The following is an 18,279-nucleotide window of genomic DNA, read 5'->3' on the forward strand; positions in this document are numbered from 1 at the left end:
TGTTTCATCAGAACTGGACAGCTTTCACAGGGTTTTAGGTTTAATCACAGCACCTCCGTCAGGCCAGTCGGTGTAGCTCACCAGATCTAAATAACAAAAGCATCTTTTCTACAGATTATGTTAAAAACAGGAGAAGTGAGGCTCGGATGTCAAATGTGTCTCTGATATTGAATCAGAACAAGTTGCAAATGTGCAAAAGTTGTTTGAAAGAGTCGTAAACCTGTATCTCAGTTCAATAAAAAGTTAAATAAATGCAAACTCAGACTTGTGAACATGTCTGGATACTTGTCAACAAAAATGCTGAAAATGTAAATGAAGTTTTCAGAAAGACTGAAATTGGATTTTTTTTAGCTTCAACTACTAGAAGAAGAAAAGTTCTGAGATTTACAACAAGCTGATCTGTTCACACTCCTGTCATGACTGAGAAATCTGAAAATATGTGTGATAATCTGTGCATGTGTGTGTGTGTGTGTGTGTGTGTGTGTGTGTGTGTGTGTGTGTGTGTGTGAGGGAGACTTTTCTGAAGTTTTATAAACAAGCAAAATCACGATCACAAACTATAACAGCCAAGCTTCACGTTTAGCTTAAAGGGAAACTCTGTAAACCGAAGGTGAAGCTAAATCCATTTTCTCTTCTTTGTCACGTCTCAGTAGCGTTAAGGGTTTTAGGTTGCGGGAGGTCCTGAGGCCCAGTATGAATTAACTTTTCATTTTATAGTTGTTTTTTTATATAAAAAATGTCATAATTCTGTAAACTAACATTGAACAATTGTCTTGTCTGCGGCCACAACTCTCTCTCTGCTTTAGGCGGAACAAGAATGCTATTAAGTAGGTCTCTAATGAGATTAGCTTCTCTGCTAAAACCCCACCAGCCCCAAGTAACGGTTACATCACCAATACCGCCCAAATTATTATATAAAAGGGTCAGAGAGAAGTCCAAAGTTTAACAAAAACACTAAACTCAGACAACAACTAAACTGAATGTGTCTGAGCGCTCCCATGAGGCCGAAAGCGTCATTACACCCCAGAAACAAAACTGTCGGGTGAATGAAAAATAAAGACAACTTTGCTTTTTTATCTTTAATCAGTAGAAGAAGTGAAAGCAGCACAATGAAAAAATACTCAATTACAAGTAAAAGTCCTGCATTCAAAATCTTTCAGTAAAAGTACAGAAATATTGGAAGCAAAATGTACTTAAAGTATCAAAGTTAAAAGTGCATTTAGGGTGTTATATGTATGATACATATATTATTATTATTAGAATATTAATACTGATTCACTGATGTGTACATGTAAGCAGCATTTTAATGGGGTCCATGTAGAGCTAATTTTAACAACTCATACTATTTTGTGTGTAAAATATTGATATGAAAAGTAACTACAGGTGTCAGAGAAATGTAACATACAAATATCTCAACATTGTACTTCAGTGCAGTATTTGAGTAAATGTACTTCGTTACATTCCACCACTGTCCTCAGTCATGTAAAATGTGGCATATCTGCACTTTAGCATGTAACACTGGGCATGTTAATATGCATGTTGTTAGAATAAAGTTAGTGCAACACACCGAAGTTTTGAGGATGAGGTTGAATATGTTTGTGTGTGTTTATTGTCTGTTTCACAGTGTGAACAGTACAGACAAGTCAAACCTGCAGGTGAAAAACATCATAAACAAGTTGGAGATACACTGCAAAACATAAGTTATCACATTTCTCAATGCAGTTTTTTGAGGGAAATGGCTGCTTTTTCTGTTTTTTGGTTTTGTTGGAGGGTTTTTTTGCTATGAATAAGTTTAAAAGGCTGTAAATTCAGTTTAAATCATATTACAAATGTAGTTAATCGAAACACACAGCTGTGATTTCCTGTGTTTATGTCGAGCTGTTTACTTCACAATGTTTGTGCTGTATTGTTCACAGCTGAAGCGGGTGGATAACTTTGATGTGCAAATGATAAACTAAAACATGTCTTTATAATTTATATGCATGTGAAATATTCATTATATTTATTATTCAACTATTTTTTACTAAATATAAAGTGTTTCTCTCTCTGATGAAGCTCTGGAAGGAATTCAGTGTCAATATAATGAAAGAACAGATGGAAAATAGTTTCTAACACACAGAAATCACAAGTAGAGCTGCAACGATTAGTCGATTAATTGATTAGTTGATTGACAGAAAATTAATCAGCAACCATTTTGATCAAATTATCTTTTTTTTTTCAGTAATTCAGTAACTTTTTAAGAATAAAAACAAACATTTGCTGTTTTGCAGCGTCTCAAATGTGAGGATTTGAAACTTTTCTGTCATAAATGATGGAAAACTTAATATCTTTAAGACATTTGAAGGCGTCAGTTTGAGATTAATTGGAAAAATATTTGGCAGATTGATTGATACTGAGGATGATTGTTAGTTGCAGGACTCTTCGGCGCATGTTAAAGTGGACCAGCTGCTGATCTGAGCAGCTGAGGCTCCTCCCGGTGGTCAGAGGGGAGAATAACAGCTTTAAACACTCAGCAGAGTTTTCAGCAGAGTTTCACTGATCAACTGTGCGTTCAGTGTTAGCGAGGAGCATCTCCGCATGGAAACATGTAATGTAGGAGCTTCATGTGACATCATGACACTGTGAGCTTGTTGTTCCCACACAGAGGAGACGGGGGGGGGATATAAGAGTGTGTGTATGTGTATCAGCACTTAAATGTATTACAGCCGTGTGTGTGTGTGCGTGTGTGTGTGTGTGCGTGTGTGTGTGTGTGTGTGTGTGTGTGTGTGTGTGTGTGTGTGTATGTGTGTGTGTGTGCGCACAGTGCTGCCTTGTTTACATGTGAAACCATCATGTGTCCTAGTTTGTGCCATTGTGACTTTCTGTCATCAGACAGGAAGGAGAAGGAGAGGAAAACATTTCACACCCTTCCAAATAAATGGGATGTTTAAAAAAAAAAAGTCCATCATGTTTTTATAAATCAGCACAAATACAGAAACCAGTTGAAACTGACATGAAACTCTACATCCTGTTACATTTTATTTATTTACTGAATTATCCCTGTAATGTTTGTAAAAAGTGTTATTCTATAATTTAACTATAATCATTTAATGTAATCCAGATTGTCTTCTGCCACACAGTAAGTAAATATGTGATTGTTTATTTGCAAGCTAAAAATGGATAAATAAGTTAATTTTGTGTGCTCTCATGATAAAGTTTGAGTCTTCTATTATGGTCTAAATGAGACTTTTCCACTCTGAAAACAATGCCGTCTGGGAGAAAAGATTTACTTTTTAGTCAATAAACCTTTTTTAAAACAACAGTCAGGAGCCTAAATGAACATTAAACATGTTTTTCTTGCTGTAATCATTCCTCCTGTTCATACTGACCATCAGAAGATCCCTTCATAATGACCTTACAATGGAAGTGATGGGGGACATCTGAAGCTAATATGAGGCTTCAGTTGTTCAAATGAGTCAGATCAAGTAGATATCTTTCCAAAGTTCCTCTTTTTGTTACTATACTTCCACCGCAGCTCAACAGGGAAACACTGTCCGAGGAAACACAAAGAGGGAATTTGATGCTAAAAAGACTGTAAATGTGTCAGATATCCACTAGATATGACTAACTCAGACTGATGAAGCTGAATAAAAGCTTCACATCAACTTTTAAATGAGTTTTTTCACATAGATTTGAAGATTGTTTCAGCTCTTAATTGAAGCTCTGTGATGTTTTACACTGAGTGAAATAGTCAAACCCGAGACTCCAGGTTTTTATGTCTGCACTGTTCCTTCAAATAGAAATATTCTTGATGTTTTGTGTATCATTTTATACACATTTCCCCCAAAATTCAGCCTGATATATTTTATGTATTGTGTGCTCTGTGGGTTTGAACAATGTTTGGCTGCAAAGAATCAGTTTGTAGTGACTGACCCACCAGATAGTCAGTGAGGTCTCAGAAGATTCATGTATGAATTTGCAGTATGTATTTATATGTATGTTTATTTGTATGTACTGTTTGTGTGTACATATACAGTGGTGGAGAGTAACTAAGTACAATTTTGAGGTATTTGTGCTTAACTTGAGTATTTCCATGTGATGCTACTTTATACTTCCACTCCACTACATTTCAGAGGGAAATATTGTACTTTCTACTCCACTACATTTATTTGACAGCTTTAATTACTTTTCAGATGAAGATTTGACACAATGGATAATATAACAAGCTTTTAAAATACAACATTGTTAAAGATGAAACCAGTGGTTTCCAACCTTTTTTGGCTTTTGGCGTCTTATAAAAAGCAGTGTGTAGTCGGGGTCACATTTCACATGTCTATGAGTTGTTAACAGCTCCACCAAATAGTGATTTTTCCCTCTAAACTTCTCACATGCTTTCATTTCAATAAATGTTCAAATGATCCAATATTTCAGCAAAAATCAAAGATTAGATAAAAAGTCCAAAAACTGAAAACAGATTTGTGTATCAGAACTTTGTTTTTTCTTCTTTCCTCTCCCATTAATCATCTTACGACCCCTCAGATTTATCTGCTGACCCTTTGGAGGGGCCCGACCCCTAGGTTGGGAACCACTGGACTAAACTAGCTAACTGTATATAAAGTAGTGTAAACTAGCTCCACCTCCAGCAGCTACAACAGTAACATGCTGCTCTAACACTGATGCTTCACTATTAATAATCTAATGATGTCATATATAATAATATATCAGTCAGAGGGACCAAACCACTACTTTTACTGCAATACTTTAACTACATCAAGCTCATAATACTTATGTACTTTTACTGCAATACTTTAACTACATCAAGCTCATAATACTTATGTAGTTTTACTGTAGTAGGATTTTTCATGCAGGACTTTTACTAGTAATGGAGTGTTTTTACATTGTTGTATTGGTACTTTTACTTAAGTAAAGTATCTGAATACTGTACATATGTATATATGTGTATGTATGTATATGCAGGATGTAATGTATCATCACCAGTGATTTCACATTAACAAACAGACTAATATACAACTTTAAACAGGTCTGTCTAACCTGAAGAGTGTCAAGCATGTGAGAAATTTTTCCAGCTGCTAACATTCCTCTACTGGATTCCTCCCAGAATGCAGCAGGGCCACCAATACAGAGTGACCCGTCCAGCTAAAACAGATGCAAGTATTTTTGTGGGAGGCTGCAAGTCCTCTGCTGGCAGGCGCTTAATGCAATATGTGCCCGTAAGATGAAGTCACAAACATTGCAACTGTAGTCGACTCCCACTCGCCGGGCAGCACAGACAGGGCATTATGTGGACGAGTACCAGCTGGTACCACGGGCTCCTCATCCTCCTCAGGACTTCATTTGTTGGTGCGTCTGAAATCAGGACATGGAACTGAAATCAAAGAGCAAACCTGTGAACGTTCTCCTCGGATGCGTCGTCGCCGTCTGCTTTTGTACAGTTTGTCCGGCTCAAAGACGTGAGTAGAGCTCTGATTTCTGCTGAGGGCGTCATCGGTTTGCTGGTGAGGGCAGGAGGGGAGCGGTGGATGTTGATGAGGCTGCTGAGAGGGAGAGTTCATGTTTTCAGTTTTTTGGTCTCTTAAAGCAATGGTTCCCATGAAGCTTTATCTGTTTGTGACCCTGTCATGTTAAGAACTAAAGAGTATTTTTTCTCCTGAAGAGAAGAAAATATAAACATAATTTCATGCAGTAGAAATCTTAATTTTCTCTCTTATTCCTTTAATCATCTGGTGACCCCTCAGATTTTGGGCCCTTTGAGGGGGTCCTGACCCACAGGTTGAGAACCACTGCTTAAATACTCACTTTTTCAGTGGACTGGTTTATGTTTAGCACTTGATGTTGACGTTAAGATTTGATTTACGACTAAATCTAGATTAGGTTAAGTATTAAGATGAGAGTTATTCGAGGCTCATTTCATAAACAGATCACCTGCACACTGACAAAAACAAACAGAAGAGGCTTCAAAGATCCAAAAGATTAAATTTATTTCATGTGTACAAAGTGACACAGTGAAAAAATTTGACAAAAAGTGTTCAGTCAAAGGACCACAGTAAGCAAAAAGTGTTTGACATGAGCTTATCAGCTACCACAACTTGTTCTTAACCATTTATTCAAGGTTTCCTGCTTTGCTCAGGCAACTGCTCGGGGGCCACAGACCCCTAGACGCCCCAAAAAGTCTATGGTTCACAGCATGTCAGTTGGTTTTTGGGGGGAATTTGCACGACTTAAACACAATAACTAAGACAGGTTGAGCATTATTACTCAATTTTTTGGGTCCTAACTTGGGACTCTGTGTCAAAATCTACATTTAAAACCTTTTTTATTTCAGCTACATTACACTCACATGGTGCATATTCCTTTATAAAATTGTATTTAATCGAATTACCACAAAGTGACACACAGAAAACTTCATGTAAGGTAGTATTGTTCCAGCACAGGAGCACTGGTTAGTCTCTGGGTCTCTCTGGTGCTGTTTGTATTGCACTTAGTGGGAAGTTGGAAGGGACACAATGTACACAATAGAGTCAGGCAGTTAACAAGGGAACAGCAGCAAAGTTATACCTTGGAGCACCCAAACAGGTTAATCCAACGATGGATGTTCTGCAGTCGGTTTAGTTTTAAGGTTAAGAAAAGCGTTACAGCATTTAGTAGAGAAGTTAGGATATAAACCTCGTCAGTAAAGGCCCTAAAAGGACAGTTTACTCATCTGTGTGGGTGCATAGGCATGAGTCAGGTTTCACAATTGGTCTTTAAGGATTGTAGAGGTCAGTTGTATCCCACTTAATGGTGTTCATTGTTACTCTTCTGTCTAAAATCTGATTTTTCTGACTCCTCTCACCTCTCTTTCAGTTTGCACGGTGCCTCCTGGTCCTGTGACGGTCGCAGAAAACAACACGGCTGACGTCCAGTTGGTTAAAATCATCTCCAACAGTGATGTAATACTGACAGTCGACGTGAACCCCGATGATCTGTTTTACCTGAAAGGGAACGCCTTGATGGTGAAGAAAGGACTGGACTATGAGGTAACGAAGCCCAAACAATACTGCAACTATACATATATACTGATATTAAAGCAAAAGTGCTCCTTGAGTGTTTATGTATCATCATATGACGATGTAATTATCATCAGTATTTGTGTTAAACTTGAGATGTTTCTTTAAACTTCATGTAACTGGTTTGTGTTTTTAGTCATTGTCCACTTCAACTCTGGTGGTTTGGGTTAAGTGCAGCAGAGCAGGATCCACATCAGTGAGTACATCAGTCGCAAACACAAAATCACCTGTTAGAGAAGCAAACAGTAATCTAACGAACCAAGCAAATGCATTTTAAACAGCTACCATGAGTATTTCTTGGTGCTTGGATGATTTAAACAATTTATCCTGAGCATCAGCTCTGATCTGACTCTTCTTCTCTCTCTTCAAGGTGAGAGAGTCTGTTGAAGTTTTGGTTGAAAATGTGAACGATAACCCCCCGAACTTTGCACAAAACCACTACATACTAGAAGTGAATGAGGTGAGCAGCGTTCCAGATGTTCACGTATTTACAGTTTGTCTCACTTTGTGAGCTGATGTTGACTCTGAGTTTTGTCTCCTGCAGCTCACTGCGGTCAACACCAGCATCGGACTGATAGAAGCTACAGATGTGGACTCAGAGCCGCTGTACTACCGCTTAGAGTCTGCAACGGTGAGATCATATCTGCTGTGACCATATAGTGATTGATCTCACTGGTTTTATTCTTTTAAAGCAACACAGATGAGTAGAAAGTTATTTTGAGTGATGGACACATCAAAACGTATCTACTGTACGTTTATTTGTTTATTAGTGGGTGACAATGCAACATTGGTGCATTAACTCAACAACTAATTTGTTCCTGTAGTCCCAACATAACAAACTAATTCTGTCCTTAAGATGTATTAAAGTCCTCCTCCACTCAAAAATGTTTTCTTCCTGTTCCTTCAGTTGGATGTTGTGCAGAGTTGGTTTTCATATTCATCTGCTGAAGGAGGAAAGTTTCTTTGTGCTCATCAACAATCTCAGTCTATAGATCCCTTCCAGACATGTTTTAATACAAAGCTCTGCTTGAACTAATAATTTATGCCTGATGTGGTTTTTCCACACACAAAAAAGTTTGGTTAACAAATTAAAAAATCTTAAAATCCTCCTTCTCTCTCATTAAAAATGCAGAATCTATAAAAATGCAAATATCTTTCATTTCAAAAGTTTAACTGCAGGATACAAGATGTCTCCTCCTTCACTGTAAAGTCTATTCTCAGTGTTTGTGCTCTGGAGGCTTCAAGTTTCCACATCACACTTGTGTAAGTCGCATACTGGACCATGATTGGCTCCAAACTAGTTGTGATGTCACAAATCGTGAAAACTGAGATTTAAAGTGAGCACAGAGAAACTTTCCTCTTCCAGCAGATGAAGGTGAAAACAAACTCTGTACGTACGGCACCAGTCAAAAGTCTGGACACATTCTGATTCACTTGAATGAGAAATTGTGTCCAAACCTTTTTAACTGGTTTCTGTACAGTGAAGAGGACAACGTCCAACTGAAGGAACAAGAAGAAAAACATGTATTCGACTAGGGGGGGACAACCAGTTTGGAGCTGATCCTGGTCCAATATTCAACTTAAACAAGTGTGATGTGGAAACTTGAATCCTCCTTTATATTTAGATGGAAAAAACATATTAGAGAAATTATTATTCAAAGTAGAGTATTTTTAAACATCTTTACCATTTTTTACTCAGATGACAATCAAATCTACAGTATGTCCCATTAAAACCAGTGAAGAAGGCAATTTACCGATCATGTTTCTCAGAAATCAAGTGTCAGATGCTGGAACACTTTTTCTTTCTCACTTTTTTTAAAAAGCCTTTTATTTCTCTTTTTCTGTCTGTTAAACCAGGATAAATATTTCCGCCTGGAGAACATCAACACTCCGAAGATACTCGTCAAAAGCATCATAGACTACGATGTCGTACAAAAGATCTCTCTGGTTTTACATGTGCAGGTACAATTATCATTAAAAAAAAAAAGCATCAACGTCCAGGTAAAGTCTGCTTCTCTTTGACCTTTGACCTCTAAAATGTTTCAGGACACGTTCAACGGTTCAGCCTCCAACGAGCCCTTCTTCACGTCCGTGGCCTCCATCACGGTGCACGTGAAGGACGTCGATAACCGGCCGCCGTGGTTTCAGCCGTGTACGAGGACCAACTTGGGAATCGCCAAACTGTGTGTGAGCGGCGGCTACAGAGGCAAAGTCAATCTGACCGAGAAAGAGGTGAGTCTGCTTTCAAAGACGCTTTATGGTTAGAGATTCATGAAGGGAAGACCCAACATTAAGTGTATGAATAACTTGTTGTTCGACCACAAGCCTCCAGAGTCTGTGAGTCTCTACTGGAGGGATGAACACGGCTGGATTAACCTCCTCTGGGGCCCTGCAGCAAAAGTTTGTTGTTGGGCCCCCTTGAACTCCACTACACATGATAGTACTCTGAGCTGGAGTGATTAGATGATAAATTAATTTGTCAACTGACAGAAAATTAATTGGCAGTGATTCATTATTAATTGATATATATATTAAGTCATTATTTTAACACAAAAATGCCAAAATTCTCTGGTAGCAGCTTCTCAAATGTGAATATTTGCTATATTCCCTCAACAGCTTTGGGCTCTGGGTTAATATCTTAACTTGGGCTTCAGGGAATAATGATCAGCATTTTCCACAATTTTTTGACATTTTCATACACTGAACAATCAATCGATTAGTAAAGAGGATAATGGTCAGACCTATTGATAATGCAAATAACTCTTGGTTGCAGCCATACCGTACTCCTATGCCCTCAGTTTTGTGTGTGCTGTTTGATAAAACACAACCATGAAATCTTGTACACACATTCATCATCTCCAGAGGATCAATCGTACTGACTGATCCCCTCTAGCGCCACTAGCAGATTCACATTTATGGTTTTTTGAGTGAAATGTCTCAACAACTATTGGATGGATTGTCATGAAATCTGGTACAGATATTCATGGTCCCCAGAGGATAAATTGTAACAAATTTGATGATCATCTGACTTTTCCTGTAGCATCATCAAGTTAAATTTCAGTTTTGTCCAATACTTTGGTTTATGACCAGCCTCAGCTGTACTCTGTGCTTAGTGCTAATTAGCAAGTGTTAGCATGCTAATGGGCTAAACAGAGATGGTGATCATGGTAAACATTACCTGCCTAATCTGTGCAAACATTGTTGTTTTCTACATGTTAGCATGTTGAGGTTAGCATTTAGCTCAAAGCACTGTTGTGTCTCAGTAGAGTCTCAGAGATCACTAGCATGGCTGTAGACTCTTTAGTTTAGTTGTCAGCCATGTGTTGAAGTTGAACATCAAATGCTGTAACCTCCAGTATCTTGGAACTTGAGCCACTATCGAGGACAACTTCTGCCCATAGACAGTGGAGAGAGGTGTTGATGAAATGTTAAAAAACAGTGAACACACTTCATCTATAATCACCCCTGGGGTGACACAAGCTGAGAGCTCATCAGATGTTTGCTTTTATAGGCCTGCCAGTGAGACATACCTGTATAAATGAATACAAATGTGAGCTAGGAGAATCAGCGCACGATGATGATTTTAATCCACAGGAAGGGCCGTTGGTGCTGGAGCCCGGCCCGGTGTTCGCCAGAGACGGAGACAAGAACAGGAGCGAGCACATCAGCTACAGAATACTCAGAGGTTTGAACTAACAAACAAACTTTTATTTCCATCTGTTCATTTGATTCTAGTGGAGATTAATTGGTCATTTTTGTTTATGATGATATCAGGTTGTTGACATATACCCACCAATGGCCGTCCGTTCTGTAGCCTTTGTTGCTAAGGTTGTTGCTAAGGTTGTTTGCGTTGTCCACTCACATGTTTTGGATCTGATTTGCGATCGAACATGTACGAGTATGAGAGACATTTGGAGTAAAGAACGGGAAAAACAAGTGAAATGCTGCTACTACTGTTTGTTTATGTAGCCAGAGGAAGCTTCCAATCAGAACAGAGTGGGCTCATCAGGAGGCGGGGCCTTAAAGAGACAGGAGCTAAAACAGCCTGTTTCAGACAGAGGCTGAACTGAGGGGCTGCATAAAGGGCCAGTATATGTTCTCCTTAAGAATTAATCCCCCATATCCATTGCCAAATACAAACAGGTAAAAGAGGAATAATAATAATAATTCAAAATATTATTCAAATTAAGGTACAGCTAAAGATACTCCTATTCCTATTATATTTATTATTATTATTAATAATAATAGTACATTTTATTTATATTAATTTAAGATGCTTTACTCAAACAGTAAAAAAAAACCAACAAAAAAACAAAAAAAACCTGAAAATGAATAGCTCTGTTTTGATTAAGCTAATGGGGACTATAATAAATTAAATTAAATCTATAATACATTTATTCACTTAGTTGCCATTTATTAGTTACACTGAGCTAAACCTGACGCTGTCTAATACAACAACCCTGCTATAACTCTTGTTTATTTGTGATTTAAGGTCATTTTCCAGACTGTAGTTGGTGATGCTGTTTGATTGTTTGGACTTATAAGTTGTATCAGTGAGGACAGAATAAATATTAGAAAATATTCTGATTGATGCATTGATATGTTCATGTTCTGGCTACAGATAATCGTGTTGCTTTTCTTTTTATCTGTCTCTTATGATGTTTTTCTTTCATACTCAGGAAACGAGGGAAATATATTCCAGATTGATGAGGAAACAGGAAACATCACCATGGCTAAAGCTGCTGATATTGTCGGTCCAATATCTCTCACTGTTCTGGTAAATAAATCCAGTCTGGAGCATATTTTCAGATGAACAAAACGATACAACTTATAGATTTTTCTTGATTGATCAGGCAAATTAAGACTTGAACATTAGTTTCTAACACACTTCTCTTGACTGTGGACTCGTCAGGCGTCGCAGGTGACCAACAGGGATCAGTTCGCAGTGACGCAGGTGACCATCGATGTGATGAAGAAGAGCAGGAACCCTCCTCGCTTTGAGAAGGAACGATACGAGGGATTCATCTACAGCAACTCCGTCCCTGAGAGCATGATCCTCCGAGACCGCAGCACCAACCGGCCCTTCAGGGCCCGAGCCCGAGACGAGGACTTCGCCACTGTGAGTGCTCTCTATGTGGAACTGTGTTACATCTCCCATAATAATAAAATAATAATAAAATTCTTCAATAATTTTCTTTTGTGCATTTCTCTGTGTGTGTCAGGGTCTGAATCCAGATGTGAAGTACGAGGTGCAGTACAGCAGCTACGTCAACGTGACTTCAGATGGTTTTGTGATCCTGAAGAGAGTTGTGAAGACGGAGTCCTTCGCGCTTCAGGTGACTGACGTGAAAACTGACAACTTTTTAGAAGACAAGCAGAGTAAATCATCTCTGTTTGCATTTACTGACACTTTGCTGCAGTTTTCTAAACTGTTAAACTGTTTTTATGAACGCAGCTCAGAGCAGTGGACTCGACGACGGGGGAGTTTGGTACAGCGGCCCTCTCTGTTCAGGTCATACCTGGTAAGACCATCAGTTCATTAGATCACTGCTGGTCTCTGTGATACTCAGTGCTCAGTTACAATAACATTAAAATGACATCATGTCACTATAGCAACAATAAACATTACATATATATGTCTTTACTATCACTTTCTAAAAAGCAGGATATATTTAGTAGTGGTATCTTGCATCGACTGTATATAAAGATGGACGACATGACAGATCCCCAAAAGTGAAGCCAAAACATCTGGATCCCCCCCTGGTGGCTGGCTGCCGTATAGGTCATAAGTCCCGCCCCCTCCATGTTAGCGGATGAGACATGACCCAAACTAAAAAATCTAACTGCATGTCAAATACATTTTTTAGGTCGTTCTTATCATGCTGATGTTTGTCCAAGTGCTCATTTTTCAGATAAGTTTGTTTTTAATTAGTTATCTGATGATATAAAAGGGGGGGGGGGGGGGGGGGGGGGGGGTGACATCATGATTGACAGCTGTGACAGCTGCTCTCAATTATATCATATCTTACACAGATCATACTGACTATTTACTTTTAACATTCTTGCTGTTGTCACATTATTATTTTCTTGATTTGTCCTCAAATAAACTCAAACAAAAATGCACTTTAGCATTTTCACACACAGTAAATTAGAGACGACATTTCACACCAAACTTATTTTAAATTACAAACCCTTAAATAAGCAAGAATCAGAAGCAACATATCTAACATCACATAAAAGCAACGGATCAGTGAATCTTTGGTGGGAAATGTCTGCACAACTACATTTTAAATGTCACACATTTTGTGTTCCCACATAAGAATGATCAGTCCTTCTATCACAGGTTGTCAATATGAAATTAGATTTTCCTAAATATCGTCAGGTTTATACATGTATGCACGTTTTGTCTGTTTGTTTGTAATTCAGTATATTTAGTATATAAATTCTGCGGGTGTAATTTTCACCTGTCCTCTCTGCAGCGGTCGCCATCCCGTCACCTTCAAACGTCGGCTACCGTGCGGGGGACATGGCGCTCCTGGGGCTGATCATGGCGGCCGTGCTGGTCCTCTGCTTCATTGTGATTGGCTTCTTGATTTCCCGCTTGTGGAAGGGAAACACCAGCATGGACAAAATATGTGAGGTCAGTACCCTTCATGTTGCTATATGAGCTATAAAATCCAAACTTCATTTAGAAACACTGGCATCACATCAGGTCTTTAAACAGCCATGAATATAATTTAGTTTTTCTTTTGTTTTGTTCACGTCTTTCAGGTCCTATTTTATTGTGCTGTATGTAATTGTTGACTGTATGCGTTCTCATATTAAAGGAACAGTTTGACATTTTGGGAAGTACGCCTTTTCACTTTCTTGTTGAGACTTAGATGAGAAGATTTGTACCAATCTCCTGTCTGTGTGTTAAATATAGAGCCAGGAGGAGTTTTATATTATTATATAAAAATACACCTACCAGTACCTCTAAAACTCACTTAAATGCTGTAACTTGTTTTTTTTTTTACTCTTTACACAAACAGAAATGATAATATGTGGTTTTTGAATGGGTGGTGTAACTACAGTATTTCTTGTTTTGTGTAGCATCTCCCCCTAAAAACACTATTTTTTTACATTAGTTTGTGTGCAGGTAAAGAAATGACATTTGTATTAATTCTATTTTAGAATCTAATTGATTAATTGTCTTAGATTGGTCTTATTCATTTTATTTCACTTATTTTGGGATTTAGACAGACAGATAGATTTTATTCATGGTATCACTCTGGTATTGTGATGTTGGTTATATGGAGTTATGAAAGTAAAAACACTTTCAAATTATTAAATAACTTTCAGCAGTCAATAACTTGTTAAATAAAACATTTTTCCCCTTTGAAACTATTAATTTATTATTTATTCCTGCTGTGAAGAAGGACACAGACGCACCTCCGTACAGTCAGACGTCAGAGAAAGCCTCAGCTGTTTAATGCCTGCATGTTCAGAGCTCCTCCTGTGTGGCTTTGATGAATATTTATCAGCTGAAATCCACAGAAGGGCTCTGTGTTAAAACAGAACAAATGAACCTAGCTCACTCTTGGGAACCACGGTGGCATCTGTAACATTGAACAATGCCTCAATATCCTCTATGCTTCATTAACTGCTATATTAATGAGGGGTCTCTCTCCTGCCTGTAGTGTTTTGGCTCCTGTCTGAGGTCCGACCAGCCCCGCACCGGCCACAGAGACTCCCTGCAGTACACCAACGACGGCTTCCAGAACGAGGCCGACCAGAGCCGCGGGGGATCCAGGCGCTGGAACAACGCTATCCCCAGACGGAGCACCTTCCCCCAGGGCCGGAGCCGGGTCATCCCCCTGGAGAGACGGAGCCGCCACTGCTCCTCCTGCGGCGTCTTCACCAACCACGTCCCCAAGGGGAGCCCCTCGGTGAGGCCCTCCAGGAGAGGCAGAGGAGACGGGGACGAGTACAGCATGAGGTCCATCCTGACCAGGAAGAAAAGGAAGGAGGGGCAGAAGCAGGTGTGGTTCAAGGAGAGCGAGGACTCCTCGGACATCGAGGTGGAGATTATTCCGGACACTGTGGGCCGGGTGGAGGAGGAGACTGAGGAGGAGTTGGAAGGGGAGGTGGAGATGGATGGAGTTGTCAGAGACCCGGCAGCCCCACGGAGAGAGTCTGACGGCGGGGAGGAGAGCCAGGGCACAGAACCCAATGACGATGGAAATACCAACTCAGACAGAGAGAAGAGAGGCCAGGAGCAGGAGGGCTGACAGCAGAGGTCAGAGGTCAAACTCGAGTCAGAGGGAAATGTTCATGAAACTGAGCAGAACGCTGTTTGTTTTCTTGTCACTTTTTGGATATTACAGCCTCCAGCAGAGGTGTCAGCAGTCCAGGATGAAGATTCAACATCTCGGGATATTTGCCAAACCTCAACAACAGATTCAAGCATCCAAAAAGTATTTATTTGCTACTGTGAGTATCTTAGAATAGTGTTTAAAAATATATAGGTTTGACTAGCATTGGCCGACATGACGATATATTCTGTGAAATGATGAACAGAACTTTCTATGACTTTTATACCAAGATGACCCTTTAAAGGATAATTGCAGAATTATACAACTTGGGTCTTATTTTCATAGTTTTGGTCTCAGTTGGTAATAACAAACTCATCAAGTTAACTGAAGATATTGCAGCGACATCGCTACAACAAATTTAAACATGGTAAAAAACACAAGCAGTCAGACGATCAGACAGGTTTTAAACACACCACAGGTTAACCAAAAAGGTGGAAAACAAAAGTGAATGTTATAACATCCATCACAATTTACAGATGGACATCCTGTTTCAACTTTCCTCAACTAACTGGCATGAATTATTGTCCACACACCCCATCAATACACACACACACACACACACACACACACACACACACACACACACTGGTAGATAAAGATGCATTTTCACAAATCATAAAAACGAAGCTTTTTGTGTCAGTTAAGACTCAGCAACACTCAGAAAGTGTCGTCACACATATTTCATGTAGTGCTGAAGGAAAGAACTTATGAGGTAAAACACAGTACAAGATGCAGCAAGTTCCAAAATAATAATCTGTAAAGTTAAACTGTATAATTATTATTCAGCTTTTTTTGCACATCGTATCATTTGAATGTGTTTGCTGGCCTGGTGCTGGTCTTGGTTTATTTAAAACTTGCCAGATCGTCTGACTATTAGTGTTTTTGCCCCTGATGACATCTTTGTAGGATGTTGCTGTGATCTCAACAATAACTTTGGTGAGTACAATGTTATTATAACAGACAAAACAAAAGTAAAACCCAAGTTACAATAAACCAGAATTATCTTTTAATAGCTCTGGTTTCATTAGACCTGTGGGCAATGTCACAAATTGATAAGAACCCTTTTTTCAAGTTCTAACTAGCTTTATTAGTGGTTAATAAATCATTTATTAATGCCTCATGGATACAGTATTAAAAGAAAATACTATTTTGGTTGCCAGGTTTCACTTTCTAATAAGCCATCAGCAAAAGTTTATATTCTAAATGTATTATAAATGTTAGTAAGTTATTAATAATCTACTCCTACAATAATCTATTAAATCTGCAGTTATAAATGTTAATAAGTTGTTTAATGAGAGCTAGCAGCTCTGTGAAGCTGTATATAGGCACAGTGATGCTTTCAGGTAAGAATGCTAACATGCTGATGTTTTTTAGTTAATGTTTACTATAATGTTCACCATCTTAGCTTAGCGTGTTAGCATGCTAACATTTGCTAATCAGCGCTAAATAAAGTACAGCTGAGTCTGATGGGAAACTAAGTGCTAGCATCCTCTGCAGCTCTTTTCCAGAAAGTCAGAGGTAAAAAGGTCCATTAAAGAGATTTTATTTTAAACCTGGCAACCCAAAAATTGTTCTTATTCATACCTTATACCTGATTTATAAAGCATTGATAAATTATTTATTAACCATTAATAGGAGCGCCTTTCTAGAAAGTGTTGGAGTCATTTAAATGTTTTGCATGTGTTTAACTCAGTTTATTATCCAAAAACAGACATTCCCATTTTCTCATGTTATTGGTTTGTTTATTACTTTTTTTTTTAATTGAGTTCCTTGGAAATTTACTACATCACAATATACAGTAGCCTGTCATTATTACTACATAAAATGACATGGACCAAGATAGATTTTGTCCATATCACCCACTCCTACTTCCAGTCAGGTCAGGACGACAGATGACAACATGAGTCAACCAAAGGGCCCCAAAACTGATGGATGTTTCTGTCTGCGGTGACGGCGGTCGCTGTAGTGCTGTTATGATTTCTGTCTCACTCTGCACATATTCTGTACAAACGTTACTAAACTGAACCAGTAGTGTTTGGATTTTACAGTGAGAGAAATATGTGAAGACAAACTGTATCTACTGAATACTAAACAGCTGAGAAGACTTTTATATGTGGACTGTATTTTATTGAGCAGGTTAAGTACAATAACTACTGTTATGGATAAATCTTTGGTTAATGTATATTTGACTTTTTGTACATTAGAGTGATGATGATGTAGAAAGAATAATAAAGTTTGAAGGATTTGTTGAGTTTATAAGGAATCGCTGGTTATAAATTATTTTTTTCTGTGCAAATGATTCACACCCGTCACCTTTAGGATGTTTTAATATTTAAAGGAATAGTTTGATAATTTGGGAAATATTCATGTATTTTCCTGTTGATACCACTGTTTATTCTTTATTTGGATCCTCATTAGCTTCCACATAGCGGTCGCTAGTCTTCCCACACTGATAAATAAAACAAGAAAAAGAAAAAAACAAGTCAAATCTAAAGATCAGGACATGAGTGAAATAACTAGACAAAAGTAGACGATACAATCTTAAAAGCACTCTCATTTGTGTCTGTTAAATATTAAGTTAGACAGTTACAGTTAGCTTAGCTTAGCATAAAGCCTGGAAACGGGGGTAAACAGCTAGCCTGGCTGTGTCTGAAGGTAACAAAATCTGCCCGTTTCTAAAGCTCACTAGTTAACATGTTATATCTTGTTTTATAAAAGCTGTGTTTTAGATTTACAAGAGGGTTACGAGCAAGACTAGTTCTTAGCTGGCACAGTCACTTCCTGGAGTTTCCACTGGTTGCCTGGCAACCTCCAGGAAGTCACTGCTACTGGTAAGGATCTTAGTTTGGCATATAAACCCCTGTTAATCCACATCATGT

The 18,279-nt window shown here is 38.5% G+C and overlaps 1 protein-coding gene across 1 annotated transcript; it reads left to right on the forward strand.

The window, feature by feature from the left end:
* The first annotated feature begins 5,041 nt into the window (after positions 1-5,041).
* Positions 5,042-17,663, forward strand: cdhr5a (cadherin-related family member 5a). Its single transcript, XM_067607095.1, has 14 exons — positions 5,042-5,450; positions 6,844-7,016; positions 7,183-7,242; positions 7,417-7,506; positions 7,591-7,677; positions 8,904-9,008; positions 9,093-9,278; positions 10,641-10,731; positions 11,726-11,823; positions 11,959-12,165; positions 12,269-12,382; positions 12,502-12,568; positions 13,526-13,686; positions 14,726-17,663. The coding sequence occupies exons 1-14, from the start codon at positions 5,360-5,362 to the stop codon at positions 15,314-15,316; spliced, it is 2,121 nt and encodes a 706-aa protein (XP_067463196.1). The 5' UTR covers positions 5,042-5,359; the 3' UTR covers positions 15,317-17,663.
* The last annotated feature ends 616 nt before the right edge of the window (positions 17,664-18,279 follow it).

The sequence above is a fragment of the Thunnus thynnus genome, chromosome 1 (assembly GCF_963924715.1).
Source record: "Thunnus thynnus chromosome 1, fThuThy2.1, whole genome shotgun sequence".
NCBI classification, from domain to species: domain Eukaryota; kingdom Metazoa; phylum Chordata; class Actinopteri; order Scombriformes; family Scombridae; genus Thunnus; species Thunnus thynnus.

Bases quoted from the DNA above. Each gene is read 5' to 3' on its own strand.
- cdhr5a (XM_067607095.1), top strand. From the start codon at position 5,360: ATGGAACTGAAATCAAAGAGCAAACCTGTGAACGTTCTCCTCGGATGC. The intron at 12,383-12,501 runs GTGACTGACGTG...TTATGAACGCAG, and splicing joins CGGAGTCCTTCGCGCTTCAG to CTCAGAGCAGTGGACTCGAC. The intron at 13,687-14,725 runs GTCAGTACCCTT...TCCTGCCTGTAG, and splicing joins GCATGGACAAAATATGTGAG to TGTTTTGGCTCCTGTCTGAG.